This window comes from Fusarium flagelliforme (genome assembly GCF_020744385.1).
Source record: "Fusarium flagelliforme strain FIESC 12 MPI-CAGE-AA-0113 chromosome Unknown B0J16scaffold_2, whole genome shotgun sequence".
Taxonomy (NCBI): Eukaryota; Fungi; Ascomycota; class Sordariomycetes; order Hypocreales; family Nectriaceae; genus Fusarium; species Fusarium flagelliforme.
Genome location: NW_025763504.1, coordinates 5,517,671 through 5,544,180, shown reverse-complemented (window position 1 = coordinate 5,544,180; position 26,510 = coordinate 5,517,671). Strand labels below are relative to the sequence as shown.

The following is a 26,510-nucleotide window of genomic DNA, read 5'->3' as shown; positions in this document are numbered from 1 at the left end:
GGCAGGCTTCAATCCAGCCATAGCTCAACTTTTCAACCTGAACCTCGACTGAACAGGCCAACCTTTCAGGGAACTTTTCATCCCCACTGAAGTTGCACATTTTCGCTGCGTATTCGTTTTCGTCTGAACTTCTTTCCGATCCACAATCATGGCTCCTCACGCTTCCGCCAAGAAACGCGCTGCCGCCGACTCTGATAGCGAACCTGAGATCGCTACCAAGAGAGTCAAGAATGCTGCGGCATCTGTTGAGTCTGATGGCAAGGACGGCGATGGTAACCCGTTCTGGGAGGTACGCGACTGAGATTAATTAACTATAAAGTCTAAGTGCTAAGCTGCATTTATTAGCTATCCAACAAGCGCCGTGTTGGCCTTTCGGATTTCAATAAATCGACTTTTGTCAACATTCGCGAGTACTACGAAAAGGATGGAAAGGCCCTGCCCGGCAAAAAGGTACAGGTTATTATGTGATCGCTAAGAGATCTTACTAACGGCTCAAAACAGGGTATCTCGCTCAGTGTGGAGCAGTACAATGCCTTTTTGAAGGCTGTACCTCGCATCAATGCTGCTTTGCGCGCCAAGGGTCTCGTTGTTGAAGGCGACGACGATGAAGAGCTTGAGGCCGCTCTGGAGACGGCCCCCAAAGCCAAGAAGGGGCGCAAGAAGTCTCCAAAGGCCAACATCGAGACGACTAGCGAGGAGGAGAACTAAAATTCATGGATATGTTACTTTCACGGCACACTCGGCAGATCTCGAATTCGAGCACCACGCCATAGTACGGAGTCAGGAGTAACGGGTTGAAGACCCTGGAAATGTTGATTTATATTAAAGGAAACATCTGTGTGCTGGAGGTTTCAGACCTCACCATTTCTCAGAGATAATTCATAATGGAAATATGAAACAGATGCGCTCTCATATGAAATTCTTTGGCGATCAGTGACAGTGTGCAACGTGATACTCAAGCTGGGGTCAAAACGTTCAATCAGGGGTAGTATTGTAACAGTAGAGGGATGATCAACAAGAAACAAAAGTATGAAATCAAAGCTCATTATGTTCTAACCTCGATGATTAATTTTAGAAACTCTCTGCACGGAACGCAGTTACTGCCTCAGATTTATTGTTAATTTATGTCAATGCCACAGGTGACAGCTTGAGGCTTCTTATCTGCAGCACTGTCTTGGTGATATGAAACAGGTTTGCAAATGATGGCCAGTACTCGATAGGTCCATATTTATAGATCGGCAACTGTCAACCGTTGATAAGTCTCATCAATAGATGCTGTACATATTAAGTTGAAAGGAGACATAGAAAGAGGCTTCTAGTGTCTTTTCCTTCAACGAGATAGCGTCTCATCCCGTGCCTCGTCTTATCTTGTGCTTTACCGGCCTCGTATTTGTGCATACATGTATTGAGTTGCCTGCTTCCATGTGGGATAGAAGCTGATACTGGAATGAGAACCTCGAAGATATATGGAAGCTAGCTTGGTAGAGAACGAGAACCAGACGTAGACTTGATTGGTTGAGTAACCAAGTTGGCGGTTGCAAAGACTTGGCGAATGATCAACTTATATTTCCTGAAGATCAAACTCCTTTCATCTGCAACGACGTAACAGAAACCCGTCTCGGTTTCACGTCTCCGTCAAGGGGGCGGGTAGACGCGCAAGCCTTATTCCCGATAAGCTTGGAGCTCGACCTCCATCATAATCAAATACCGAGTTAGTAGTTATCTGATGCCCATTCCAACCATTTAAGTCTCCAGAGTCTGGAACGATTCCATTGATCTGATTTCGGCTAAAAAGACATCATGTTCATCGATCTTGGGAGATTTTACTGCGCCCCGCCGCTTGAAATTGAGAAGATCATGAACTTGATCAGCAACTTTGGAGCAATGGCAATGTCGGCTGCACTGCCGGTGGTGATCTAGTCGCCAGCCACTTTGGAGAGACTATTGCCATTGGTCTCCTTCGGCGTCTGCATGCATTGGATCTATTATCAGGTCCCGGAGTTTCGGTGTTTGTGAGTTGCCCTGATAGGCAGCATTCGTCTGAAATGCCTTATAATCAGGAATATTTGCACTGCCCATGATACGGTATTTGTATGTATGCAGGTAACTTAGCGGTAAAGCATCAGTACAGTAGGTAGGTAGCCAGCCAAGCCTCCAATAACAGGAGATGGTGGATGGAGGGATGATGAATGCCCGGCTTTGGCGCCCCCCCAAGCAAGCACAAGCCCCTGGACCCAGCAAAAATTGGATACGGGGTCTCCTATTCTGGGATGGGGATGGATCAGGTTGGATTGGATATTATTACTGACTTGTCCTCTCCCAAAAGCCTTGTTTCACCCTCGCATCTACAATTGAAATCCCTTGTTTTCTTTTTATCGATTCTAACTGATACTCTTTGTCACTCATTAACTATTGTATTTGATACTTTTTTTGCTGCGATTCTTCCATTTCTCGCCAAATTCTGTCGGGATTCACCATCGGCTCTTCCGCTCATCAGTGACGCAGCTCAGCCAAGAACCAACGCCTGCACTGTACTCTCATAATCCTTTGTATCCAGGCTTATTCAACCGGCATCTCGATTTCGTTGTGAAGGAATATCTCACATACTTGGACGGCAATATCACGTGGGCCCTGATTTCCTGATCTCTTGTTTGATGTTTGCGTTTTTACTATCAAAGACATAATCACATTCCTCTTTCTCCATCAACCCCTCGAAATGCGCATCTCTTGGCGTCTGGGTTCGGGCTACGTTGAGTCGGTGGATGACTATGTCGGCGTTTTGGTGCCTCTGGAGGAAGCTCATCTTTACAGCCAAGCGGCAAAAGCAAAGAGCGCAAGTCATGGAGAAAAGCGGGAAGAGGGTGAGCTGGACGACTTGGAAATGAAGGAAGAGCGAGAGGGTATGCTTGGAGGTGATTCTGCTGAGTACACGGTTGAAGGACTACGAAAGGAAATGAGAGAAGGTCGACGAGGACAATGGACGACATATGAGAGTGAGTCAAGTGTTGGTAAAACACAGCCGAATGAAAACTGACAAATTCATAGTTAAATCAAAACTCATGAACAAGGCAGTTGGAGATATTGGTATGGGCAGTTATAACTGGCAGCTCTTTGTCCTCTGCGGCTGCGGATGGTTCGCCGATAACCTCTGGATGCAGGGAGTGTCACTCTGTCTCCCATCACTATCAGGCGAATTTGGTGTCGATGAGAAGACAGTTCGATATACGACCAGCGCTCTCTTTATCGGTTTATCCATCGGAAGTTTCTTTTGGGGCATTGGCTCTGATTTTCTGGGCCGTCGCATCGCCTTCAACACGACGCTACTTATCACCAGTGTCTTCGGTATCATGTCCGCCTACGCCCAAAGCTGGGGCAGCGTCTGTTTCTTCTTCGCTGCCCTTGGCTTTGGAGTTGGTGGTAACCTTCCTGTCGATGGCGCCCTCTTCCTCGAATTCCTTCCCGACGCCTCCAGCGCTCTCCTCACCCTCCTGTCCGTCTGGTGGCCCTTCGGACAGCTCGTCTCATCTCTGATCGCATGGTTCTTTATCGGCAACTGGCCCGTCGAGCAGGGCTGGCGATACTTTATTGTTACTATCGGAATCGTCACTTTCGCCATGTTCGTCGTCCGATTCTTCATCTTCCACCTTTTCGAGTCTCCCAAGTTCCTCCTCACCAAGGGCCGCCAACACGAGGCAGTCGCTGTTATCCACGGACTCGCATACCGCAACGGCACCAAGACCTGGCTTACTTCCGAACTGCTCGACCTGGTTGCTTGTGAGGACGGCGACGAATTAGCTCACGTTGCCGAGAAGAAGATCCCAGCCCCATCGACTATGGGTGTCATCCGCGAGAAGCTCCAATCCTTTTCCGGTGAGCGTCTGCGACCTCTTTTCCAGAACAAGACCCTCGGCATGGCTACATCTCTCATATGGTTCTGCTGGGCTACCATCGGAATGGGTTATCCTCTCTTCAACGCTTTCCTTCCTCAATACTTTGCTCGCGCGCACAACGAGTCATCTGACAGCGTGCAATCCGAAACCGACACCATCTCGTCAGACACATACCGCAACTACGCCATCGCCTCTGTCATGGGTGTTCCTGGCTCTCTGCTGGCTGCTTATCTTGTCGACCACCCCTCACCTTTCCTCGGCCGTCGTGGAACGCTGGCCAGCTCTACTCTTCTTTCTGCCGTCTTCCTTTTTCTCTTCGTCATCTACGGCACAACATCGACTGCCCAGCTTCTCATGTCTTGCGTTGAGGCTTTTGCCCAGAACATCATGTACGGTGTTCTCTATGCTTTTACGCCTGAGATCTTCCCTGCGCCTGTTCGTGGTGCTGGTACCGGTGTAGCCAGTTTCCTCAACCGAGTCACTGGTCTCATGGCCCCCATTATTGCTGCTACAGTTCCCGGAGATGGTGCCACCACTCCTATTATCATGTCCGCCGTTCTCATTCTTTCGGCTTTCGTTGGCATTTGCCTCATCCCTATCGAGACAAGAGGTGCTTCCCGTCTATAAGCCCTCAATATTCCATTTAATCTTCAAGCGCGGCTCCTGGCAAAGTCTTAAGAGCTACACGAAATCAACATGCGCATACTAACGACCTGGAGTCAAAGAGTGGTTCTGGGTGTGGCTTGCATTTTCTCATAACATACAATCGGGGTTTTGGTCGTGCTTTCAGTTTGGGTGTTATTCATATAGGTGCCTGTTTAGAGCAGTCTAGGTCTATTTAAATTGTATAATAGAAAAAAACATTGATAACTACCTATTGCCTATCGAGTTCCTTTTGCGCCCGCTGGTGCATCGACTCTCCTCTTCCTTAGGGATGTCCCCATGGCGTCCCTAACCATGGGGTCCGCTCTGATGGTGTTTTGCACAAGCCACTCTCTCATCTTGCCTTGTAAATTGGACGTTGCTTCGGTATCGCCCTTGAACGGAGCCATCTCCATATCCAACAGCCGCAAAGCATCGCCATCCAGTTGCTTAGCCAGCATTTCAAGTCGGTTTAAGCTTTGGCGAAGGGCCTTCTCATCTTGCTCCTCAGACTTCTCTGGTCCAGTAATCATTACAGCAACAAGTGGGCCTATCTGGTTCAGAGCAATGTAGAATGTAATCGTCAACCTTCGGGCAAGTGAGATGATTTGGAACGGTAGGTATGGAGGTAGAGAGGTGAATCGTGCTAGAAGAGCGTTGATGGCGTTGACAAATGGCGGGAAATCGGGGCGCGTAACTGCTTGGAGCTCAAATACACACAAAGCGATAAGAACAAGCCATCGGTAGTACTTGCCGAATTCCATATAGCCGAACAGGCCCAGGACATAAATGGACGCAGCAGCAACAGCGTAGTGCGGCAGGATGCCAGAAATAACACCTCGAGTGACGAAGTCCCTGATAGTAGTGCATTTTTGCCAGCGCGCAATCTCAGGACCAAAGCGCTCGTAAGCGAATCTCTTCGCAGTATCCTGCAGCGTATCACTAGCAACCTTCAGGTGCATAAAGAAGGCGGCAGAGTCACCAGCGTCCTTGCCTGCCTTGTCGGGATGGTGCATAGCAGCCAGTCGACGGAAGCGCGTCTTGATCTCGCGATCGGCAGCATCGAGGGGAACACCGAGGTCGGCATAGTAGGAGGATATGCGACGTTGCTCGTAGTCGGCTTCGAAGATGGTGTAGCAGAGGTAGGCGGCGACGACGAGGATGTGAATGTTTCGTCGGTGGGCGTTGTAACGGGCTGAGCCGGGGGCAGGCTTGGGATCGCCGGCGCGAATGGTAAAACCGTAGTAGATAGACTGAAGCCAGCCTGTTGCGAGCTATGAAGGTGTTAGCAAGAAGCGGGTAGAGGAATCATCAAGAACATACGCTTGGAAGAAAGGCCCAGCCTATCATGGACAGATAGCCAGACATGATGGGCAGCGCAGCACTGATCGATGCTCTATGTCTTTATGAGAATGCGTGTGCATGTATTAAAGATCAAGAAGATTGTATCAAGTGAGGAAAAAGTCAGGCGCGTAGGCACAAGTTGGCCTTTGTGAAGTGGCCAGGTTGTAGTTATTAGTCTAAAGATTGCGCTGGCAGTCTACGGATCGGATACGTTACAGTTCGTTGATGTTTAGACTAGAGCTGCTCCAGTGCGTCAGAGTGGGTCTCGGCTTTTAAGTCAAGTCATTGCCGATTCTTTGTCATTTCAACATCAACTTTTCATCAAAGCAATTGTCTGAATATCGAGTTCAATATTATAAAAATCTCATACACAATTAAATTTGAACTTTTGTGAAATTTACAGAGACTAAAAGACCTCAAGATACCCCTCCTGGTTTGACTTTCCACACCTGATACTTGCTATCCAGTACTGATCTATATCATGTTCAAGACACAACAAATCATATGACAGACATCGATCATGGCCATTATTCTTGTCGCATTTACGCCATGTTATTCCCGGTGACCCTTGCTTTAGGACCCTTCCTAAATCACAGGCTATCGCTGCAATATTCAGGTGACGGGGATCATGAGCCAACCATCTGGTTGTGACATTCAAACGCCACTTATAAAGGCCCAGGCGCATGAGGAAGATGCTGAATTGGGTTCTTTCGGCCGGCACATCTCTAACCTGTTGCTATAATCCGTGGTGATGTATACAGACATGATTCGCTATACAAACACTTGAAACATATTGCTTTACTGGCAGTTCAGCAGATAGTATTGGCCATGTGGCATACACTCAAGTAAAGGTTAAATAAAGGTAGACTCTTTATCAGGTTGGATTTCCCCTCGTTGTTCTGAGGTTATCGTCTTCTCTCTACCCCTCTTCAGACTATTTTGTTATATTATATGCTACAATGCTTTCGTTACATACTATCATCTTTTCGTTCTTTGCTGTGGCAGCTTGGGCTGCATGCAACGGCCATGATGAGCTGTGCAGTCGCAAATACTCAGAAATCACATTCATTGGGACACACAACAGTGCATTCGTTGGTAAAGGGCCATCTCACAATCAGTATGTCTCTGTGACAAAACAGCTTGACCTCGGCGTACGATTCCTACAAGCTCAGACACATGACAAGAATGGCGACATACAAATGTGTCATACCGCATGCTTGTTACTGGACGCCGGTCCCCTGGAAGACTACCTGGCAGAGATATCAAAGTGGATGGCTAAGAATCCGGATGAAGTGGTGACTTTGCTTTTGACCAATCGTGATGCTATAGCTATCGAGAAGTTCGATAATGCGTTCAACAGCACAGGACTCAAGCCATTTGTGTTTCGACCAGAGAAGAAACTGGCTCTGAACGAGTGGCCGACTCTCCAGGAACTCCTTGACAATGGAACTCGTCTCCTCGTATTCATGGGTATGTATATGCAACAGTCCTCGTACAGATTCGACTAATCCATGCCCAGACTTTAACATGGACGAGCGCAAGGTTGACTACATCCTCAACGAATTCAACTACTACTGGGAAACGCCTTTTGGTGTAACTGACCCGTCGTTCCCTACCTGCAAAGTTGATCGGCCAAAGAACGGGAACCCTGCCAAGCTGATGGGGATGATGAATCACATGCTCAATGACAAGGTGTTCGATATTGTCATTCCGAATCAGCGGGATGCTAAGAAGACAAATTCTGCCAAGTCTATTCGGGGTCAAGTAGCACTTTGCGAAGGCGAGTGGAGTAAGAGGCCGAACGTTGTGCTTGTAAGTGTTTCCTCAACCTTACACATGCGTAGAGTTATAGACTAACGTTTACAGTTGGACTGGGTCAACGTTGGAGATGCTATGAAGGTTCAACTCACTTTAAACGGACTATGAAAGAGGTTTAGACTTTACTTTTCTCCTTCATAGTACTTATAGAATACTGTTTCACATCATCTTACTCTGTCAATGGTGATTCAATACCATACGCAGTCTGTGAGGGTCAGAAGACTTGGCTGCCGAAAGCATAAGAGATGAAATGATTCAATCACTTTATGCTAGCACTTAGACTACTTTGAGATGAGTAGCATAAGCCTTAGAAGACAGTTCTTCTTTTGCTCACATAGCAGTGTAAATATCTAGAAGCATGAAAGAATGAAGGGCCTCTAAGTCAACACAACGCTCGAACTTTCAACAAGCGGAGTAGCATCGCTACTCACAAACAGCGTAATTGGTTTAGTGGTAAAATTCTCCGTTGCCATTCCAGTTTCGGGGAGCCCTGGGTTCGATTCCCAGATTACGCATCTTATCTTTTGCCTTTTCGAGCATTAATCAGTTCCTTTTTGCTGTTTGTTCGCGATGTTTTTGTTTGTTGACATTTGTGGTGGTGTGTTGATGATCGTTGGTGATGGTTGTGCGGTATGTAAAAATCAATGGCTGATTGGTCGGCACCTGACTCTAAACGGGAAGATCAGGGGGGAGGTGCCTGGCTACTGCAGGGTCATCCACTAAACAAGCCTCTGCGAAGCACCTACTAAGGTTAGTACGCTAAATAAACTCTATGTGTGTCGGTACTTATCTAATTGCAAATCAATAGTCACAACAAAGACTGAGAATACGAGATGGTTCTCTGTATCACCAACCCATCGTCTTTACAATCCAAGCAAATCAGCGTAGCAATTGTACGTGTCTGTATGAGACTGGCCACGTCAAGTTCCTCCAAGAACCCCCCTTTATCCACCTGGAATGAAGGTGAATCAGCCAAGTCTTGCTTGTGTCTTGTGATGGTGATGAGCGTTGAATATCCTCTTGGCTAGACAACATGGAACAAACACCAGCTGCCCGATTGAGCCTGCAATGTTACACATCCTTTTCTTCTTATTGGATGAAGACCCTCTTCTTGTGCCGTTCATCAAAATTACATTCAACGGCTGTGGAGTGACAGATTAACCAAGATTCTAGCGCAGAGGCAACCATCATCAATTGCCGTCCCATCTGCACCTTCAGCAACGCCATACCGTACCTTTTGATTAGCGGCACACCTCCTTTTCCGGCTTTGTCTCCCTGATTTCCTCGTAAATAAACCACGGACCAGAGTTCTCGATTGGGCAGATTGTCACTTGATGTTGCTCTTTTCATTTCCACTTGGACCTTCTTTCCCTTCTTCTCTTTTTATCTGTGCTATTTCTTCCCCATCTTCTAATTCCCCCACATTCTCCAGACCGACCCCCATACAATGTTGCTTCGCAAGCTTGGGCAAGCCTTAGCTGCGACAGCAGGTAAGTTGACCACTCTACATGAGGATCTCAATACACAATTCAATTGCTGTTATTAACTAATCTTTTCGCTATAGCTCTCTTCCCCGTCGCATTCGCTAAAGGCAAAGATTCTCCCAGTCAATCCACCTTTGTTTCCCCAAATGGCGACGTAGCATTCGCCATTGATATCGGCGAAAACGTCGACACCGAAGTATACTTCAGCCTTCGTGTAAAGAAAAGTCGATCATGGGGTGCTGTCGGTCTCGGAAGCGAGGATATGCCTGGAGCCCTGTTTCTCATGGTATACAAACACCCGCAACACGGCAATGTTACCTTCTCCCCACGACTCGCCTACGGTCACTATGAACCATATTTCTGGGATGAAATGGATGTCGAAATCCTTAACACAACCGGAGTCTACGACGATCATATGATGGTGACAGCGCGCTGCAAGCATGGATGTCGCAGCTGGCCATCGCATGGTGGAAATAGAGGATATCTTGATGTTTCATCAGACAACAGCAAAGCCATCTATGCTTTTGGGCCCAAGGAGGACTTTTACAGCGACAACAAGGATGCGCCTCTAAAGTACCACGCAGGATATGGTAGCTTTTCCATCGATATAAAAAGAACACACGGCAAATCTGATATGCCACATCTCAGCGATTCGACAAAGGATGTCGGGTCCAAACTGATATATGCCCAGAAGGCCAAACCTAACTGGGCGTCGCCGCTCCACGGAGTTTTCATGGTCTTGTCAATTGTGTTCCTCATGCCAGTCGGTGTTGTCCTATTGAGGTCTGGCGGCTGGGTCAAGTGGCATGCTCTCAATCAGGTCATTGCGACTCTTGGCGTTTTTGCTGGTTTTGGTATTGGTGTTGCAAACAGTTTCTACTATCAAAGGGTATGTTTCGCGAATCTTGATTATGTACATGTCTCTGACAAGAAATCTAGTCGCGAAGTTTCGATGATCCTCATCAGATAGTCGGATTCGTTGTCACTGGTTTGCTACTAGGACAATTCGGTCTGGGAGTGATGCATCATACTCAGTACAAAAAGACTCAGACGCCTACTCGGTATGGGAAGATCCATCTCTGGGTAGGCCGCATTATTCTGTTCTTGGGTACACTGAATGCATTCATGTAAGTCTTTGACAATTCGTCCCTTCACACGTCACTAACAAATCCGCTAGGGGCTTTACATTCGCTCTAAACCGAAGATTTGGCATGCTTCTTGCTCTTCTCATCATCTTCATCTGCATAACCAGCCTCATCTTGATTTACGGCCGCCGATATCTGGACAAGCGCCGCCTGGGTCCCCGAGGCCCTGGTCTGGCAGGTCCTCAGCAATACGCCCAACCTCCGTGGAGACAGCCTCCTCCTCAGAATATGGCCTATCCATCCGGCCCTCCCCCAGGATACCAACCACCAGCATACCAAGGCGGATATGGTGAGCCCTCGCCCACGTTGCGATCGCCATCACCGTGGCAGTCACGCAAAGACGATGATGCAGAGTTGGATCTAGGACGTGAGCAGAGACCAAGGGAGTTTAACTAAATTTGATTTCGCAAAGCAACCTTAGCATTTGGGTTACGTATGGCATGAGCATGAAGATTTTGGTACTATTTTCTAGTATATGAAAAGTAAATGACGACCTATACCATTTTCCTATTCTTTGACTTGAAGGAATGACAATTGAATGGACTGATAGTTTAGGGTAGGCCATGAATCAATAAGTCTTCGTTGGCTCTCGTTGTATTATCATCACGAATTACTGGTCTTATTGATTATACCGGACTTCGTCTCTGCTGAATAGCTATGTGAACCAAATAATAGTCGTAGTACGTTATGTTGTATCCGGCAGTAATGCATTGCCGACGTCGGATGACGATACACCAAAAATTGGCTCAACCACAACCATTAAGCTTCTACTTTCTCCACAACAATTGAATACTCATCAGTAACATAACCCAAGAACGACACAATCGAATAACAACAATGGCCGTTCATCTCAACGTCAACATCGGAAACCTGAGTCTCAGGCTCGAAACTCCTCCTCTCACTCAAGAGGGATTCGCGCCTTTTGGAGATGTCGTTTACAACCCTCGACCTGGTCTTCTTCCCTCTCAATACGCATCTAAAGGAGGCCAGCTCCCATACAGCGGCGCGTCGGCCAACCAAGGAACAGCAATTCGTTACGCCGATGTCAGCAAACCCCAGAATCTTCTCTCACAGGCTCCCAGCAGCGATGGCCAATTGATCATGAGTGAATTCATCTGCGAAGCGCGAAGCTTAGCACGTGCAAAGGACGACCCAACCAAGGACGAGTTCACCGTCAACATCCTCGAGCGCCACCCTTTCACTTCTCAGACCTTTGCTCCACTGGCTTCTACCGCTTCGAGCTACCTGGTCGTTGTAGCTCCTTCTCTGCCCCCATCTGCTCAAGATGAGGGCCTCCCCGTGCCAAGCGGTGAGGGTCTACCTGGTAGAGGATTGCCTGACCTCAAGGGTCTACGCGCTTTCGTAGCAACAGACAAGCAGGCTGTAACTTATGCCGCTGGCACATGGCATGCTCCCATGGTGGCTCTGGGTAACAAGGAGACCACTTTGGATTTCTTGGTTGTTCAATTCTCCAGCGGTGTCGCTGCTCAGGATTGTCAGATTGTCAATCTTGAGGGACAAAACCCCAAGGAAACCGATATCAAGGTGCTTCTTCCGCGCAGCGGAAGGATTGCCGCGAAGCTGTAGCTAAAAGAAGACTGGCGATATTCGAGGGCCAGCAACTGCGTAATTTATTGGTGGCTGAGTACATATAGTTGATATGCAATTTTAAAATACAGCTCTCTTTCACTTAGAATTGACTCGCCTACAATACTAATGCCCTGGTAAGGATGTTTCAACTAACCTCGAATTGATCGAGCTGAAATTTACATGCATGACTCTATGTTAAAATGCGACAAGACGAGAATAGTTCTCTCATCAATAGATACAGGAGCTTAGTCATCGTGCATTCCGGTCATGACACGATAGACCTGAAATTGTTCTTATAGCTGGTGGTTGGCCCTTCGCAGTTCGAATTAGAAACTCAAAGCACCACTAAAAACACCAACAGTCTGCCACTGACGTTCTTCCTGGAGCCAAAATGGTAGCTCGATTCGAAACCGCCGAGGCTCGCAACAAGCTGGAGGACCTCTCAGGAATCCAGCTTCAACCAGGCGAGAACCCATACAACGCCCTCATTAAGGCCTGCAATGACAACCCTGTAAGTGGTATTTTCTTATAATGATTATCGAAAGCTCACAAGTAGTTCAGGCTGAGATTCAAACTCTCTACTCGTTGCACAGAACCAAGAGAAATGCTCAGCAGGCGGAGAAGTTCTTGGCCACTGGCTTTGAGGAGCTCATTATTGACCAGACGCTCCTCAGACTTGAGGTCCCAACGGTAGAGCCAGGTTTCCGTGATAACAGGAACTGCTTGGTCTTCTGGGCTCGACCTCCGGACCACATTATTCTATTGGCTTCCAAGGTGAACGAGTTGCTGAAGAAAGCTGCCCCAGGTAAGATCAATACGAGTGATACCATTGAACAAATGCTAACATTTAAGAAGGTGTCTGGCTTATGCCTGCGCATAGAATGCATCTGACAGCTCTCGAGGTTGCTTTCTCAAAGACTCCCCAAGAGATCGCTGCTTATGTCTCTACATTGCGACACTCTATTCCTGAGATCGTTGACTACCCATACTCACACCGATCTCGTCTTGTTAAGCCAATGGTCTCTTATGATCTGTCTGCTTTTGCTCTATCATTCCTGCCTGCTTCAGGTGAACCGTCGCTCTCACCGCCTCTCACCGAGCCTGTTGAAACAGAAGGCATCACACAAGGAGACAACTATACTTACCACCACCTCCGCCGGGATGTGTATGATAAAGTTCAGGAGGGTGGCGTTGTCGTTGGCTCAAGGTACCAAGTCCCCAGTGCACACATCACGCTTGGACGTTATTTGAACCATGATGACCATGACACGCCGGAAAAGAGGGCAGCATGGGTCAAGGCTATTGACGAAGTCAACGCTTGGCTTGAAAAGGAGGTTTGGGATAACCCGGACTCTGAATACAATGGTGAATGGCTTGTCGGACATGAGAGAGGACTTGATGCTCGGAACGGTACGCTGTGGTACGGAGGCGGCAAGACCATCATGTTGGGAGAAGGATTTTGAGAGTATATAGAGCTTTAGACCTATAGAACTATACACCGTTGCTGTTTTGAAGTTTGCTGAACCATGATCATGACTCATAAGTCGCCCCGCTCACTCATCGTGAGCGATTGAGTGTAATGACTCAACAAATGAATCTTGCCCATCACCGGAGAGACATATTCTTGACTGTGCGTTGAAAGTTGTGTTGGTGAAACACAGAGATTTTTTCTTTTCATTCATTCCCTATGAAACATGCCTCAAATCGAGCACGTGTACCTCCTTTCGCCTGTGTCCATCCATGATGCCCAAATGCCGCCGAGGTAAGCATAGAAATGGTGACCCTGAGACCCCAAACACAAAGCACTTAGAAAACAAGAGCAGCACCCTTTGTCTTCTTGTCACCACTGTAGTAGTTGTTAGCACTGCACCAATCCAATAGAGCCAGCAGATAACATACCCAAGCTCGAAGTGCTTGCAACGCTTCAGCGCCAGCTGGAGCTTGGTCTTGCACTTGACACACTCCAATCGAAGGACAACCTTCTTGGTGGTCTTAGCCTTCTTGTGGAAGACAGGCTTGGTCTGACCACCGTAACCGGACTGCTTGCGGTCATATCGACGCTTACCCTGGGCGAACAGGGAGGCCTTTCCAGCCTTGTACTGGGTAACCTTGTGCTGGGTGTGCTTGCGGCACTCCTTGCCCTTGCAGTAGGTGTTACGGGTCTTGGGAATGTTGACCTGTAGGATCCAGAGTATTAGCCATCTGGTCATGCACGAGTGTCAAGACCTCTGTTGAATCTCGCCGTGCCGAGTCGTCCATCGCCCGAGACAGTTTATTGAGAGAAAGAGTTGAATTGTCGCAAGGATTTCGAAATGGACAGCATGACAGTCGGTTTGTCGTCGGCGGTCGGCATGGGTCGTTGGTGATTTTTCGTGTTCTCGCGATGCCTCGAAATTTCATCCCACTTTCTCCAATAATACTGTCATCGTGCGGGTGGTCGATGGGCGCATGGTGGGAGACAATGACATTGCATCTTTAAAAAAGAGTGCTGATGCTACTGCCGACTCTGGTAAAAGGCTTTGGACTTGTTGCGACGTACCATTTTGACGACGATGTGCGGTGCCGTTCGTTGGGTGTGAAGGTGATGCAGAAACCGAAAAGACTAATTGCAATGGAATTTTGGGAAGGAAGCAACTTTGTGTGGGCAGGCGCAGGCCGACGGCCCTATCGCTTGCACTAGCCACAGTTACGCCTGAATGCTAGGGCTGCCATGATCAGCGCCACATTGAGCTGAGGCTAAGGGGAGGGAGGTACGTACTTTTGGAGCTCACCCCACGAAAGGACAGACAACGGCCCCACCTTGGCATTGAATCTCGGGCGCATCACCAAGGTGTTCTCAAGGGACGTTTTCAGGGACAACACTTATACGCAATTGTAAAGAATCATACAAGAAATTACCGTCAAAATGGATCCTTACTCGACCGAAGGCGAATTGATCAACATCCACAACTACTTCCATCAGGGCCAGTACCAGGAAGTTGTCGACTTCGATACCTCATCCTTCTCCCCTGACAACGCCCTGCCAGTTCGCGTCCTGGTCCTCCGAGCTCGACTGGCTCTCGGCCAAGCAGAAGATGTCCTCGCCGAAGTGAAGGGTGAATCTGAACCCGAGCTTCAGGCTCTTGGTGCTCTTGCTGAGTCGAATTTGGGCAAGACTGACTCCGCCGTCGAGACGATCGAGAAGCTTGCGTCCTCCGCCGCCGATAACACAACAGTGCAGGTTATTGGAGGAACAGTCCTTCAAGCTGCCGGAAAGTCTGAGGAGGCTCTTGCTCTCCTTACTCAGCACCAAGGAAGCCGTATGAATACCTATAGCTCAATCATGCCTGGGGTTATGCTGACCGCTATTGTGTAGTTGATGCTGTCTCCCTTATCGTTCAGATTCACTTGCAACAAAACCGAACCGATCTCGCCTTGAAGGAAGTTTCAGCTGCCCGACGATGGGCTCAGGATAGTCTCCTGGTCAATTTGGCCGAGTCTTGGGTTGGATTGAGAGTGGTAAGCATGATAGGATTTCGTTCATGACTTTTACTAAGACAATGTAGGGTGGTGAGAAGTACCAGCAAGCTTTCTACGTCTACGAGGAGCTCGCGCAAGCTCCTTCGACTTCATCAGTACGAAGCCTTGTCTCGCAAGCCGTCTGCGAACTGCACCTTGGCCGAACAGAGGAGGCTCAGGCTGCCCTAGAGCAAGCTTTGGAGAAGGACGCCAACAACGCCGATGCCATCGCCAACCTGCTTGTTCTCAATGTCATCGCTGGAAGCCAGTCCGATGAGTTCACACAGTAAGTTTAGTATGCGCAATGAATGACTCTATACTTACATATGTAGGAAACTCCAAAGCGCCAAGCCTGACCACCAGTACCTGGTCGACTTGGAAGAGAAGAGCGCCCTGTTCGACAGAGCCGCTACGAAGTACAGCCCCAAGGTTTCAGCATAATTTTGAACTTGGGTGTATGAAATGCTAGATTTAATGATGGGCAAATGGTTGATAGAAGAATTGTATCCCTTAGCGACGGTTTTTGAGATCTTGTATATGTGTTGCAGCGTGATAGCCGCCAAGTGGCGTATGTAGGACGTCTGAACCTTTACGAGCAAAAAGGGGAAGGAAATGATGGAAATAGAACAAAAGGTCTTTACTGCCAGACTATCTTGAATTTGCACCTGATATGCTTGTATTCCAAATTATCGCTCGTACTACCCTATGCCATCGCTCGTTCAAGATTCATTCATTGGAACCATATTAGAGTCTCGCCATAACCTAGACATGCAGCAGTTTTCTGAGGTCATCCCGGCAGCCAAAAAAGCATCATAGTATGAAATCGGAACCTCTCATCGTAGACTGGTAACGATTGCGCCGTATCGCATGCAGTGTATAGGCGATGGTAATGCTTGAGATCGTTCCAATGGGTAAGAAGTGTCGTGTTTCGCAGACTGGTATGACGGGAATGGTCAAGCATTTGGTATGAAGCGGGCGTAGAGTCATGATGCATGAGGATATTTTATTCGGTTGAGCGGGCTTATTACCTCGCTCATGAGTTAAGAAACCAGAACACCCATAATCTGAGGAGTCCATTCTCTCTATCGCCGTGAATCCTGAAGCCCATCATAAAAATGAGAAGAAGTCTCATGTACCCATGTCATAAAAGCATCGTGACGGCCCACACGAAACTCCCGATTTCCCAGCCAAGATATCATCATTCGCTAACGCTCGACTCGGCCCTGAAGCCTTTCTTACAAATCTTTCCCTTCTAAGCAGATATGAACCGCTCATTTCTTCTTGTTAGGGAACTTGGGGGCACCAATGTCGCTGCCTCGCAGCTTGACATTGAGCACCCGCTCCATGGCGCCGAGCACCTTCTGGTCGGGGGCGGCACTGCCTCGCTCGAAGTCGGCGACGATGGCCTGGGTGGTGTTGCAGCGGGTAGCAAGGTCCTTCTGGGTCATCTTGGGCTCAATCTGTTGGCGGGCCTTTGCGATGACGTCGCCAACGTTCTTGCCGATGGTGTTGGGCTTGATGATGTCGTCGGATCGGTCGACCTTGGTCATACGCTGACCCTCAGGTGCGGAACCCTTATGAATGTGTTAGTTTATAGTCTGGCGAACAATAGATATTCGGTATACATACGGCGTTGGCAGAAGAGTACTTCTTCTCGGTGCTGAGACCTCCAGCTCGTTGGGCAGCGTTGAGGGCAGCCTTTCCTCGGACGACGGTCTCTCGCTGAGCATTGCCGGGGCCACGAGCGCGGCTACCGATCTTGGTGGCGGTGTCCCAGTCATCCATTTTGAAGATTGTGAAGTGGTTTCGAAAGTGTGTATATGTGACCGAAAGTGGTTTGTATGTCAGAGTAGTGAGAATGCAAAGAAGTGTTGTTTGTTGAGTGAGTAGGACTGGAATATCGATCGAGCTGAGGTTCCGGGCGACAAAGAATTTATGGAGAAAGATGATGGAATGGGTGGAGGGGCTCGAGGGCACTGAGTCAATCGGCGGGGGGTTACAATTGGCACCGTGCATCGGTGGCCTCTTCTATTACTTGGGCTCCTGGTCACTATTATGCATGCGCCTCTACGCCCAGCGATAAGGTTGCCTTGCCCTGGAAAGGTAGGTGTCAATTTTGGTCTCGCACCGCCACTGGTGGCTTATTCACTCGCCTCTCCAGTCCATAGAAGGTGCTAGACTTCTGCCGGGACCCTTCCATTTTTCTGCAGGGTTTGATTTTAGAGACGGCTATGCCGGGCTGGGTTATTCAGCCTGGTATGACTGTGAGAGTCTTGAGTGAGAGAAAGGTTCAATGACGACAAAGCGGGACTACTATGTATTAGAAAGTGACGCGCTTATGCTCATCATGCTCATGGTCTTGTCCATAATTTTATGCAGAGATATTCGCGTTATACAGTACAGTACACCCGATGATTGATGACTAACCGCTCTTCCTGTTGCTGGACAGTAGCTGCGCTCACTGGTTGTTGTATCGATCCAGTGTCCATTAAAGGCAATCTACCTTGATGGACAACTCTTTGCCTCGGATTTACCAAGTAATTGTTGAAACCGACCGATTTTAGATACTTGATATTCCGCTTCCCCTCTTCTTTCTTTCTCGTAACTCTCACCTGTGCAGGTTGAGAGTCTTCTTTCGACTTCAGTGATAGACATGCCCAACCTTTGACCTTGCTTATGGACGGCTTGTCTGAGGACTCGACTCTTCTGTCGGCCGTCCTCGTTGCAGATTTCATTGACCGAGTCACACAAAACTGGCTCTACCTCTTGGTTGTCACATTGACGCTCTGGTGTTATCATACCTGCGTCGGCAAACCCGATATTTGGCTTACCCTATGCTTCATTGTTTGGAAGTATTCCACAGCCACCATTCTTCTACAATATGTTGATCTGAAACAAATCGGTGTTGTCACGGGCATTACTCTAACAATATGTTCCTTTGGATATTATATCCTGAAACGGGCCAGTCCCCGAAATGGCAATGGTCCAACTGGTGATCCTCGACCAATGCTTATACCGAGCCACACAACACATACTCGGCTCTTTCCGAAGAAGCACTCATTCTCTTACTCCCAACTTTCTGCTGGCGTTCCTATAGACTATTCAGGGAATATCAATGGCTCTACATCGGTTCATGGGCCGAGTTTATTGACCCAGCTCCGACGATTGTTTAGGCCAGAAGCATGGTTCTATGTGAACTCTACTGATCACCTCCAACGACAGCGTTCGTCCGGTGGGCTGCGTGGAAAGTTGGATTCCTATCTGGAATCTGAGGTCAGTAGCCCTATGACATCTCGGTGGGCTGGAACTGACACATAAACAGGACATTGACCCATCACATTATCCTCATGCCTACTTGGTCACCTCGCCGCGATTCCTAGGCTTTGGTTTTAGTCCAGTATCGTTTTGGTTCCTGTATTCTCCTGAAAAGGTTCTTTCGGCAATCATAGTTGAGATGCACAGCATCTTTGGAGAGCGACATTCCTATCTTGCCACCCGAGACTTTGATGCAGAAGCCAAACATATCCAACATGAACCCTCGGATGACCAAAGGCTTCAACGTGCCCAAGTAAAAGCCAAAGTACAAAAAGGTTTTCATGTTTCACCCTTCAGTTCTCGAAAAGGATTCTACTCGATACTTGCGAGCGACCCCCTTGGGCCTGGTTGTGAGTTTCGTGGTCTCGATATAACCCTGAGTCTCGTTTCATCCAAGGGGCACCCGAAGCTTGTGGCGAACCTGGTTTCTGAGAACGAAGCCATTGATCCGTGCGATATCACCGTTACCCGGATGCTCAGATTTGTCCTCAGTTGGTCTTGGCCCGTCGTTGCTACTTTTCCTCGGTTCATCAAGGAATGCGCTGTTCTCTTCTACACATACAATCTTCACTTTTGGTACCGACCTGAGCCCCTAAAAAGCAGCACAGGGCGTCTTGCGAACGATATCGAGAAAAACCTCCAAGGTGTATTCCGTAAGTATCTTTACAGTCTCGTCGAACGGTCGCCTACGCCAATCGTTGTTTGTTACATACCTAGCGGAGATCCTGAAGTTTCTGAAGAGGTCATGAGGTCACCTTCGGCAACTGGTTCGAATGAGTTTGCAAATGAGATCAGGATCAAGATCCTGACACCAGTCTTCTACTCACGCTTCGTTCACTATGCGCATGATTCAGAGGCTATTTTTTGCGAGCTAGCTGAAAGTCGTACCTTTTGGACTGATAGACCTGAGCAGCTTACGAAAATCTTCTTGAAGAAGGGCTCACCCCCTCTTCATTCCTCGAGTCTTGCCGACTATGTGTGGTTTCAAACCATCAAGAGCTTAAGACGCCGACCGCGGAAGATTGAAAGGCCTTTGACGTCCGCAGACATGCCGTCACCACCAAATACCGGCATTGATATTCGAGACTTTCGCATGTCATCTATGGACGCCTTTGTCCTAGGACAAGAAGATGACAGATTGAAGAAAGCGTATAGGAAGGCAGTCCTTCGATTGTTCGTGGCCGATCGCATAACTCTTGGTAGTACGACTTCGCTTGGTATGATGGAACTTTTAGGAAGAGTGGGCATCTCATGGACTCTAGCATCTCTCATCGCTCATGGCTTCTCATGATGAGTGTCTGACGAGTTAACAAAGTCTTCTGGAACGCTGATATTTCACAACGAGTAAGGGCAGAGGCACAACCTTGAACAACCATATGTCGCTTACTATTTCATGCTCTGCCCACAAAGTTATACGCTTTGACTGTCGCTGATACGCTTGTTGATACGACCACAGAAACAGGCTAAACTGGCGTTTCGAGATACTTTACGACAGCCAATCAGCACTACGAAACCTTCAAGCCCCGGTGTTGAGCTCCCCACTGCCCCGCGACTTTCATCATCATGTTGATTGAGCTCAAGAGAGAACTCAAGCTTGGATCTTCATCGCCTGGCCACTTGGCCAGAAGAAAACTGTTGGGAATTCTTTGAACGGGCGTCAAAATGGATCTCATTACAACTGAACAATACTGAGAGACCCTTACGGGGACCTGATATGCAATTCCAAATACTAGCCGCATAAGCCCCGCTTGGTCAACCTGCAGGTCGTTCCTTGAGGAATTTGTAATTCCTCAGTCAACGTCACACACGACATTCTATTTACCAGGGGCGTCCGACAAGCTAAAGCTGATGATTTGAGATAATGATACGCATCTACGCCAATGGGATACCGCACATATCGACAATGTTCCGACGGTCCGAGTATCTGGAATTGATTGACACTTTTACTTTGATGGCTTGCTAAGCAGTTCACGGCATCGTCGACGCAGTTGACCAGGATAGACTTACACGATGTGGGCTTTTGGTCAAGCTCTCCCCTGGCCCCATCGACGCATGAAATATACAGAACACTGTACACAAATACCGTCTCGTACAGTCGTACTCAAAACACCCAGCTCCATTTTAGGTCGACAACACACCCTTAAGCTGAAGATCATGTCCAACGTCATCCAATCGCTGCCCCACCACCGAAAGCTTTCCCTGTCTATCATACCGTCACTCCTAACATTTGCCAACACGAGCTCGGGACTTGCCTTTACCCCGCTAAGGCCCCTCGTGGAGCTTTCGAGAGCTCCTCATAAGCTTTAAAAAGCTCGCTCTCTCCCAGGCCCGAAAGTATTGATAGCTTAGACATTCATCATCGAGTTTGAACAATACATTTATCACTCTATATTCTAAATCCTTCACAATGCCTCTCTCCGGACACTGCCTCTGCAAAGCCGTCACCTACAAGGTCGACGACGAGCCTCTCCTTGTTGGCTACGACCACTGTGACGACTGCCAGCGCCAGAGTGGTTCTACCTACTGTAAGACTTCTGCTTCTGGACACGCGATGATAACAATTGAACCAAGCTAACCCTGCCATAAGCTCTCGTTGCTGTTGTCAAGAAGGACAAGCTCACCATTAACGGTCCTGTCAAGACCTACTCTGGCACCAAGGGCTCGTCCGGCAACACCGTCCACCGTCTCTTCTGCGGCGAGTGCGGTTCTCCCATCGCCCACGACCCCGATGCCGCTCCTGAGATCATCGCCCTGAAGGCTGGTACTCTCGACACCGAGATCAAGAAGAACCTCAAGCCTGTGAGTGCCAGTTATACGCAATTCTTCGACAACAGCTAACAATTATTGCAGGACACCGAGATCTGGACCGCCGGAAAGCTGCCTTTCTGCCAGGAGCACCTCGCCAAGCCTTTCACTCACATGCCCGAGTAAAGAACGAAATGTTAGCAGAATATGATAATGAACGTAACGAGAAAGGCCTAGCGCCTAAGAATAATTAAGAAGACGAATACAGTTACTTGATCAATATTCCGTGCCCATGAGTCCTTCATGTCTGATCGCAAACTATCACCTTTGACATTGCATGGATATACAGGACAATGCGTATGATGCTTTTCGTTCATCGGAATACTTGTAGGAAGCCATACAGGCAATGGACTGCCTCTGTTGTATTACAAGGGTATCTAACTAATCTGCCTTTACTGTCATGAAACATTCATTTTATTTCTCATAAAAACCACATATTCCTCCTCATGCCAAAAACTCCAGTTCTAATATCAACTCAACCGTATGTACTAAAGTCATACAAATGCGAGACACACAAAAGTCATTGCTACCGCAGCCATCATGACTGCGGGCTTCTCATGCCTGGCGCCAGAAGCCTCGGGAAATGTCTTCTGTAAGCTAGCAGTCTGGCTGGCCTGCGCTGTAAAACAACTTGCTGTCCCGCAATCATAGCCGTCAGGACAGCACCCAGCAACGGGTCCTGCGTCTCTACCACAGAGAAACCATCCATCTGCACAGGTCGACGAAGGTCCAGGAGCAGGTGGCGCATCCGTTGCGAGAACGACGATGGTTGCGCCGTCTGTGACTATGGTAGTTGAAGGAGCCGGGCAGTTATGCGTATCGCAGTTTCGATCTGTGCGACAACATCCGCCGCCATGGGTTGCGAGACAACCGTAGAAGCCCGTAGGGCAGCCGGTTTGGGTATCCTCGTCTTCGGATGATGATGATATTTCGGAGGTGTCAGTTGGACGATAAGGTGGACTGCCGGTGATCGTGCCTGTAGCTGATTCGGGTGTAGTGACAGTACCTTCCGTCTCTGACTCGGTTTCTGTCTCCGAGGCCTCTACAGTCGTAGGCTCTTCTGTTGTCTCAGGTTCTGTCTCGGTAGTCGGCTCGATTGTAGGCTCTTCGGTCGTCGGCTGTGCGGTTGTGGTAGGCGCCTGGGTGGTACTTTGAGCGGTTGTACTTGTCGGCGTAGCAACAGCACTTGGAACACCTATTTGTAGTCAGTACCTAGCCAGAACCAGAGCGAAATTAGATCTTGACTTACATCCAAGTCCTTGACACACATATCCTGGAATACAGCATCCACCGCCAAGCTCTTCCGAGCAGCTTGCAGCATCATCAGGACATGACCCAACGCCGCCACCACACGAAGCACCATCGGGACAGCATGCAACGCCTCCAGGCACACTATCACCGACATTTACACAAGTTGTTCCTTCCTGACAGCATTTGACCTCTGGACTGATGTCAGAGCAGATATTCATCCCCTTAGGACAAGATGATCTTCTCTGTAACAACGCCAAAGCTTCTGCGGCACGCCGTAACATGCCATCCCGAGACTCTTCGCTATGATGGGCAAATGCTGGGCGGTAGAACCGTTGGGTGCCGTTCAGCTTCAAGAATTCTTCATCTTGCTGGTCAAGGAATGAGATCGCAGATGCGGCGGCGTCGCGAGGAGAGAGAACTTGTAGTGGTGCGAATGCGAGATGCTCACGGAGGAGCTTATCGCTGGAGCCGGGGGCGATTTTCTTAATAGCCGTTGGTGAACTCGACTTGGCGGCAGTTTCCTGTGGCAATAGGGCGGCCAAAGATAATAGAACTGCAGATACGGGCCGCATTTTCGTATACTGAGTGAGATTGAAAAATGACTCAAGGTCTCAAGTGTGTCTTGGTTGTCGCTGGGTATTAGATTCAAGTATGCGTTGGCGGTGAAATATGAGATGAGAGAGACTATTACACCGCCACCAATACCCGATGACCCCCCTTTAGGCGTAAAGTAGAGGGATAAACGATGGATAATAAACACTGAATGATTTGGTAAGTTGCAGGTTCGAAATGAAGGGAGAAAATAAGGCCGGTACTGAGGCTTACCTTGGGTATGACAAGTTGAACTTATTGGGCAGCTTGTAAACAAATTCGGTGGCTGGGAGACGGCGGGAAGAAGATATGACGGACCACAAGACGGTCTGTCGCTAGATTGAAGAGGCGGAGATTTCTATGAGTAGCTTGTAACTTAGCTGCTGCTATAGAAACCCTGTAGATAATTTATGGATTAGTCGTCATGAATACATGGATGGAATCTTTAACGATCAAAGTTGGAGTCATGATGGCTGGGCGGGCGGGATGGCGTGCAACGTCATGCAGGGGCTTTGCAGGCTAATGTACCAACGTTGGAAATCCCCACAGCTTCCAAGTGATTGGTATCGGTAGTGTACGGAGTAATGAGCAGGTATTTTCCTTTATTCTATTGTTTCCAAGCCTTTTATATATCATGATCGTACATATTTTTACACATTTTGTCCTCAATCCAAGCGCCGGCCAAATGCATCGTGATATACATAAGTTATTACAATGACGACATGTGCCTCACGACTGTGAAGCTTCTTAGAACATCGTTTCGTTGGTTCCTTCGACCTTCTTCTCCTTGTCTTCGGAAGGCTTCTCTTCCTCCTTGGTAGTAGCCTCTGTATCTTCTGTTGTCTCCTCAACTTGCTCAGAAATATTCTCAGCTTGCTCTGAAGTAGAGACAGACTCAGACTGGGCCTGGTCAGCTGGTTGTGTCTCTGTCTCTACCGCTGTTATGCTGTCCACTTCGACAGACTCAACGGTTTCAGTCTTCTGCTCAATTGGCTCATACTTGGTTTCGACCACGGATTCCTTGACGAAAGCATGGCACAAGAGTCCAGCCGCAACACTGACATTCAAGCTGTCCACGCAGCTTCCCTGGACGAAGCGAGGAACTGACAGTTCATAGTCAGCAGCGACCTTGACGGGTTTTGATAGCCCGTGGCCCTCATTTCCAAGGACAAGTAAACAAGGATGTTCATTCAAGGGACTGTTGATCTCGATAGAATCTAAAGAGACGAACTTGTCACCGTGCCTTCGAACCAGTTTTCGATCAGGTGGCGCCACTGCGGCATAGGTCTTCCAGCCAGCCTTGCCAGAATCTTCAATGAATCTCACCGGGTCGTCGACTGTAAATAGCGAGATTTCCTCCACCGCACCGACGGCAGACTTGAGAACAACTGGTGTGAGTGTGGATGACCCTCGGTTGGTGATGCAGACAGCGTCCACGCCTAGATAGCTGGCCGTGCGGATGATGCCTCCTAGATTACCGGGGTCGATGATCTCGTTAAGTAGGAGAACGAATGGCTTGGGCGTCACATCGTTGGATCGTCGAATAAACGAGTCTGTACCGTTGACCGCTGCCTCCTCCTTAGTCTGATAGTCCAGGTCAACGTGAAAGCCAAGGCGGCCAGGGCTCTCCTCCAATTTGCTTAGCGACTTGATAGGCAATTGAGGCAGAGGGGAAGCCTCAAGAACGAAGCCGTTGTGAGGTCGTCCCATGCTCATTTTATCCATGATTCGCTGCTCCTCAGTAGGGACGATTGTGATAGGTACTCCATGCTTTTCCGCCATTCGTGTCATAATTGTATTGTCCTTGTTGTCTCTCCTGTTTTCGCCACCATAGATGTATAGGTTGTAAAGTTTTCGTCGGTTCTGTTCAAGGGCTGCCTTGACTACTGATCGGCCATAGAGGAATTGCGAAGCGGCGGTCGTGTATTTGACTGTCATGGCCATCATTCCGTTCCTTTGAGCACGTTCAACGGCATACACATCGCTAGAATCTTCTTGCGGGCCATTCCATCGATCGTTCCGGAAATTGTCTTGTCGAGGAGCACCGCGATCTGAATCATGGAATCTTTGCTGTGGTTTATCAGACCATCGATCAGATCGCCTGTCCGAACGGTCAAACTGCCCTGGTCGCTCGTTTCGTTGCTCATTTCGTGGAGCGCTGCGATCTGAGTCATTGAATCGTTGTTGTGGTTTGTCAGACCATCGGTCAGGTCGCCTATCCGAACGGTCAAACTGACGGTCTGAGCGATCAAACTGCTGCTCTGAGCGCTCAGGTCGTTGCTCGTTTCTTGGGGCACTGCGATCTGAACCTTCGAATCTTTGCTGTGGCTTCTCGGACCATCGATCAGACTGCTCTCCTGATCTCTCAGGTCGTCGCTCTTTTCGTGGATTTCCGCCTAGGGCTCCGAACTCACGCGAACGTTCCCTTCGAGTTTCCCTGAAAGACCGTGGCTTCACGGGTTCTTGTATTTGTAGGCCGTCGGCCACGTCTTTGAGGTCGCCATATTTCATTCGGTGTACCAAACTGCGACTCCCGAATTCGTTTTCAGGATCCGCAAATCGCCTCCTCCTTGTTCGACGGCCAGTCCCATCCGCTTCCCTCTCTTCTTGAGCTTTCTTTTCCTCATCCTTCTTTCTCAGTTTCTTCCTCAGTTTCTGTTCTTGGCGCCAATTCCGTGTGCCACCTTGTCCACCACTTTGCGCACCGCGATCGACGGCTCTCGCACTGAATTTATCGGCAAATGCATCTCGACGGACAAGAGGTGCTTCACGACGGGTCGAAGGTGCTTTACGGAATGATGATCGAGGTTCTCTAAAAGAGGTGGGTTCGGCGTCAGGGTCTGTTCTTCCAATTTCCCTGCGAATGCCCCGGTGGATAGCTGAGAGTGCCTTCTCACGAACGAAAACGGGGGCGAAGCTTCTCTGAGTAATATGCAACCTTCCTAAAGGCTGGCAAAGGCCGGTAACCCTTAATTGAGTAGGATATATCATTGCACAAGGAGTCTCTGCGTTTGTAACTTTCAGCCCACTTCGAAGTGGCTCAAGACCCTCGTAGAACTTTCAACTGTAGCCCCACTAAATCTTTTTTTCTGCCGCCCACCTTACAAGGGATCCTCGAGCGGTGAGACTCGATATGT

At 48.6% G+C, this 26,510-nt stretch overlaps 13 protein-coding genes and 1 non-coding gene across 14 annotated transcripts; 9 read left to right on the top strand and 5 right to left on the bottom strand.

Moving 5' to 3' along the window:
* Nucleotide 1: 1 nt before the first annotated feature.
* B0J16DRAFT_412123 (transcriptional Coactivator p15-domain-containing protein) lies at nucleotides 2–1,003 on the top strand. The gene is made up of 3 exons (XM_046133271.1): nucleotides 2–289; nucleotides 346–450; nucleotides 502–1,003. The coding sequence occupies exons 1-3, from the start codon at nucleotides 149–151 to the stop codon at nucleotides 706–708; spliced, it is 453 nt and encodes a 150-aa protein (XP_045987451.1). The 5' UTR covers nucleotides 2–148; the 3' UTR covers nucleotides 709–1,003.
* Nucleotides 1,004–2,317: 1,314 nt separating this feature from the next.
* B0J16DRAFT_335456 (major facilitator superfamily domain-containing protein) lies at nucleotides 2,318–4,724 on the top strand. The gene is made up of 2 exons (XM_046127080.1): nucleotides 2,318–2,993; nucleotides 3,046–4,724. Exons 1-2 carry the CDS (start codon nucleotides 2,717–2,719, stop codon nucleotides 4,515–4,517), a joined length of 1,749 nt encoding a protein of 582 aa, XP_045987450.1. The 5' UTR covers nucleotides 2,318–2,716; the 3' UTR covers nucleotides 4,518–4,724.
* Nucleotides 4,645–6,083, bottom strand: B0J16DRAFT_81485 (uncharacterized protein). Its single transcript, XM_046134513.1, has 2 exons — nucleotides 5,856–6,083; nucleotides 4,645–5,806 (listed from the first exon to the last, which is right to left on the bottom strand). The coding sequence occupies exons 1-2, from the start codon at nucleotides 5,898–5,900 to the stop codon at nucleotides 4,772–4,774; spliced, it is 1,080 nt and encodes a 359-aa protein (XP_045987449.1). The 5' UTR covers nucleotides 5,901–6,083; the 3' UTR covers nucleotides 4,645–4,771.
* A 615-nt stretch (nucleotides 6,084–6,698) lies between these two features.
* B0J16DRAFT_81471 (PLC-like phosphodiesterase) lies at nucleotides 6,699–8,142 on the top strand. The gene is made up of 3 exons (XM_046134512.1): nucleotides 6,699–7,346; nucleotides 7,396–7,688; nucleotides 7,743–8,142. Exons 1-3 carry the CDS (start codon nucleotides 6,836–6,838, stop codon nucleotides 7,800–7,802), a joined length of 864 nt encoding a protein of 287 aa, XP_045987448.1. The 5' UTR covers nucleotides 6,699–6,835; the 3' UTR covers nucleotides 7,803–8,142.
* B0J16DRAFT_t82 lies at nucleotides 8,131–8,209 on the top strand. Its single transcript has one exon. It is a non-coding gene; the product is annotated as a tRNA-Gly (tRNA).
* A 789-nt stretch (nucleotides 8,210–8,998) lies between these two features.
* On the top strand, nucleotides 8,999–10,921 carry B0J16DRAFT_81429 (uncharacterized protein). Its single transcript, XM_046134511.1, has 4 exons — nucleotides 8,999–9,184; nucleotides 9,259–10,067; nucleotides 10,118–10,305; nucleotides 10,356–10,921. Exons 1-4 carry the CDS (start codon nucleotides 9,142–9,144, stop codon nucleotides 10,717–10,719), a joined length of 1,404 nt encoding a protein of 467 aa, XP_045987447.1. The 5' UTR covers nucleotides 8,999–9,141; the 3' UTR covers nucleotides 10,720–10,921.
* Nucleotides 10,922–11,160: 239 nt separating this feature from the next.
* B0J16DRAFT_317204 (ureidoglycolate hydrolase-domain-containing protein) lies at nucleotides 11,161–13,376 on the top strand (the record flags this gene model as incomplete). The annotated part of the gene is made up of 4 exons (XM_046125358.1): nucleotides 11,161–11,868; nucleotides 12,275–12,424; nucleotides 12,475–12,718; nucleotides 12,769–13,376. 4 exons carry the CDS (start codon nucleotides 11,161–11,163, stop codon nucleotides 13,374–13,376), a joined length of 1,710 nt encoding a protein of 569 aa, XP_045987446.1.
* A 30-nt stretch (nucleotides 13,377–13,406) lies between these two features.
* B0J16DRAFT_335450 (60S ribosomal protein L44) lies at nucleotides 13,407–14,522 on the bottom strand. The gene is made up of 2 exons (XM_046127079.1): nucleotides 13,813–14,522; nucleotides 13,407–13,759 (listed from the first exon to the last, which is right to left on the bottom strand). Exons 1-2 carry the CDS (start codon nucleotides 14,121–14,123, stop codon nucleotides 13,720–13,722), a joined length of 351 nt encoding a protein of 116 aa, XP_045987445.1. The 5' UTR covers nucleotides 14,124–14,522; the 3' UTR covers nucleotides 13,407–13,719.
* Nucleotides 14,523–14,733: 211 nt separating this feature from the next.
* B0J16DRAFT_369635 (coatomer epsilon subunit-domain-containing protein) lies at nucleotides 14,734–16,053 on the top strand. The gene is made up of 4 exons (XM_046130291.1): nucleotides 14,734–15,212; nucleotides 15,269–15,411; nucleotides 15,459–15,697; nucleotides 15,744–16,053. The coding sequence occupies exons 1-4, from the start codon at nucleotides 14,819–14,821 to the stop codon at nucleotides 15,850–15,852; spliced, it is 885 nt and encodes a 294-aa protein (XP_045987444.1). The 5' UTR covers nucleotides 14,734–14,818; the 3' UTR covers nucleotides 15,853–16,053.
* A 629-nt stretch (nucleotides 16,054–16,682) lies between these two features.
* Nucleotides 16,683–17,196, bottom strand: B0J16DRAFT_381407 (multi protein bridging factor 1-domain-containing protein; the record flags this gene model as incomplete). Its single annotated transcript, XM_046131158.1, has 2 exons — nucleotides 16,683–16,985; nucleotides 17,041–17,196. The coding sequence occupies 2 exons, from the start codon at nucleotides 17,194–17,196 to the stop codon at nucleotides 16,683–16,685; spliced, it is 459 nt and encodes a 152-aa protein (XP_045987443.1).
* An 891-nt stretch (nucleotides 17,197–18,087) lies between these two features.
* B0J16DRAFT_381406 (uncharacterized protein) lies at nucleotides 18,088–20,017 on the top strand (the record flags this gene model as incomplete). The annotated part of the gene is made up of 2 exons (XM_046131157.1): nucleotides 18,088–18,684; nucleotides 18,734–20,017. The coding sequence occupies 2 exons, from the start codon at nucleotides 18,088–18,090 to the stop codon at nucleotides 20,015–20,017; spliced, it is 1,881 nt and encodes a 626-aa protein (XP_045987442.1).
* Nucleotides 20,018–21,035: 1,018 nt separating this feature from the next.
* On the top strand, nucleotides 21,036–21,863 carry B0J16DRAFT_81329 (Mss4-like protein). The gene is made up of 3 exons (XM_046134510.1): nucleotides 21,036–21,251; nucleotides 21,314–21,525; nucleotides 21,577–21,863. The coding sequence occupies exons 1-3, from the start codon at nucleotides 21,134–21,136 to the stop codon at nucleotides 21,655–21,657; spliced, it is 411 nt and encodes a 136-aa protein (XP_045987441.1). The 5' UTR covers nucleotides 21,036–21,133; the 3' UTR covers nucleotides 21,658–21,863.
* A 162-nt stretch (nucleotides 21,864–22,025) lies between these two features.
* B0J16DRAFT_317198 (uncharacterized protein) lies at nucleotides 22,026–23,354 on the bottom strand (the record flags this gene model as incomplete). The annotated part of the gene is made up of 2 exons (XM_046125357.1): nucleotides 22,026–22,726; nucleotides 22,781–23,354. 2 exons carry the CDS (start codon nucleotides 23,352–23,354, stop codon nucleotides 22,026–22,028), a joined length of 1,275 nt encoding a protein of 424 aa, XP_045987440.1.
* A 610-nt stretch (nucleotides 23,355–23,964) lies between these two features.
* B0J16DRAFT_335441 (uncharacterized protein) lies at nucleotides 23,965–26,385 on the bottom strand. Its single transcript, XM_046127078.1, has one exon. It carries the CDS (start codon nucleotides 26,362–26,364, stop codon nucleotides 24,121–24,123), a length of 2,244 nt encoding a protein of 747 aa, XP_045987439.1. The 5' UTR covers nucleotides 26,365–26,385; the 3' UTR covers nucleotides 23,965–24,120.
* Between the last annotated feature and the right edge of the window lie 125 nt (nucleotides 26,386–26,510).

What these genes read in the sequence shown, in the direction of transcription:
- B0J16DRAFT_412123 (XM_046133271.1), top strand. Translation starts at nt 149, where the DNA reads ATGGCTCCTCACGCTTCCGCCAAGAAACGCGCTGCCGCCGACTCTGAT. An exon ending in ATGGTAACCCGTTCTGGGAG is followed by an intron (nt 290 to 345) that starts GTACGCGACTGA and finishes TGCATTTATTAG; the next exon opens with CTATCCAACAAGCGCCGTGT. An exon ending in AGGCCCTGCCCGGCAAAAAG is followed by an intron (nt 451 to 501) that starts GTACAGGTTATT and finishes GGCTCAAAACAG; the next exon opens with GGTATCTCGCTCAGTGTGGA.
- B0J16DRAFT_335456 (XM_046127080.1), top strand. Translation starts at nt 2,717, where the DNA reads ATGCGCATCTCTTGGCGTCTGGGTTCGGGCTACGTTGAGTCGGTGGAT. An exon ending in ACAATGGACGACATATGAGA is followed by an intron (nt 2,994 to 3,045) that starts GTGAGTCAAGTG and finishes ACAAATTCATAG; the next exon opens with TTAAATCAAAACTCATGAAC.
- B0J16DRAFT_81485 (XM_046134513.1), bottom strand. Translation starts at nt 5,900, where the DNA reads ATGTCTGGCTATCTGTCCATGATAGGCTGGGCCTTTCTTCCAAGC. An exon ending in GCTGGGCCTTTCTTCCAAGC is followed by an intron (nt 5,807 to 5,855) that starts GTATGTTCTTGA and finishes ACACCTTCATAG; the next exon opens with CTCGCAACAGGCTGGCTTCA.
- B0J16DRAFT_81471 (XM_046134512.1), top strand. Translation starts at nt 6,836, where the DNA reads ATGCTTTCGTTACATACTATCATCTTTTCGTTCTTTGCTGTGGCAGCT. An exon ending in TCGTCTCCTCGTATTCATGG is followed by an intron (nt 7,347 to 7,395) that starts GTATGTATATGC and finishes ATCCATGCCCAG; the next exon opens with ACTTTAACATGGACGAGCGC. An exon ending in AGAGGCCGAACGTTGTGCTT is followed by an intron (nt 7,689 to 7,742) that starts GTAAGTGTTTCC and finishes TAACGTTTACAG; the next exon opens with TTGGACTGGGTCAACGTTGG.
- B0J16DRAFT_81429 (XM_046134511.1), top strand. Translation starts at nt 9,142, where the DNA reads ATGTTGCTTCGCAAGCTTGGGCAAGCCTTAGCTGCGACAGCAG. An exon ending in ACAGTTTCTACTATCAAAGG is followed by an intron (nt 10,068 to 10,117) that starts GTATGTTTCGCG and finishes CAAGAAATCTAG; the next exon opens with TCGCGAAGTTTCGATGATCC. An exon ending in GGTACACTGAATGCATTCAT is followed by an intron (nt 10,306 to 10,355) that starts GTAAGTCTTTGA and finishes CAAATCCGCTAG; the next exon opens with GGGCTTTACATTCGCTCTAA.
- B0J16DRAFT_335450 (XM_046127079.1), bottom strand. Translation starts at nt 14,123, where the DNA reads ATGACCAGATGGCTAATACTCTGGATCCTACAGGTCAACATTCCCAAG. An exon ending in TGCAAGCACTTCGAGCTTGG is followed by an intron (nt 13,760 to 13,812) that starts GTATGTTATCTG and finishes CAACTACTACAG; the next exon opens with TGGTGACAAGAAGACAAAGG.
- B0J16DRAFT_369635 (XM_046130291.1), top strand. Translation starts at nt 14,819, where the DNA reads ATGGATCCTTACTCGACCGAAGGCGAATTGATCAACATCCACAACTAC. An exon ending in CTTGGGTTGGATTGAGAGTG is followed by an intron (nt 15,412 to 15,458) that starts GTAAGCATGATA and finishes AAGACAATGTAG; the next exon opens with GGTGGTGAGAAGTACCAGCA. An exon ending in CAGTCCGATGAGTTCACACA is followed by an intron (nt 15,698 to 15,743) that starts GTAAGTTTAGTA and finishes TTACATATGTAG; the next exon opens with GAAACTCCAAAGCGCCAAGC.
- B0J16DRAFT_81329 (XM_046134510.1), top strand. Translation starts at nt 21,134, where the DNA reads ATGCCTCTCTCCGGACACTGCCTCTGCAAAGCCGTCACCTACAAGGTC. An exon ending in CCAGAGTGGTTCTACCTACT is followed by an intron (nt 21,252 to 21,313) that starts GTAAGACTTCTG and finishes CCCTGCCATAAG; the next exon opens with CTCTCGTTGCTGTTGTCAAG. An exon ending in TCAAGAAGAACCTCAAGCCT is followed by an intron (nt 21,526 to 21,576) that starts GTGAGTGCCAGT and finishes CAATTATTGCAG; the next exon opens with GACACCGAGATCTGGACCGC.
- B0J16DRAFT_335441 (XM_046127078.1), bottom strand. Translation starts at nt 26,364, where the DNA reads ATGATATATCCTACTCAATTAAGGGTTACCGGCCTTTGCCAGCCTTTA.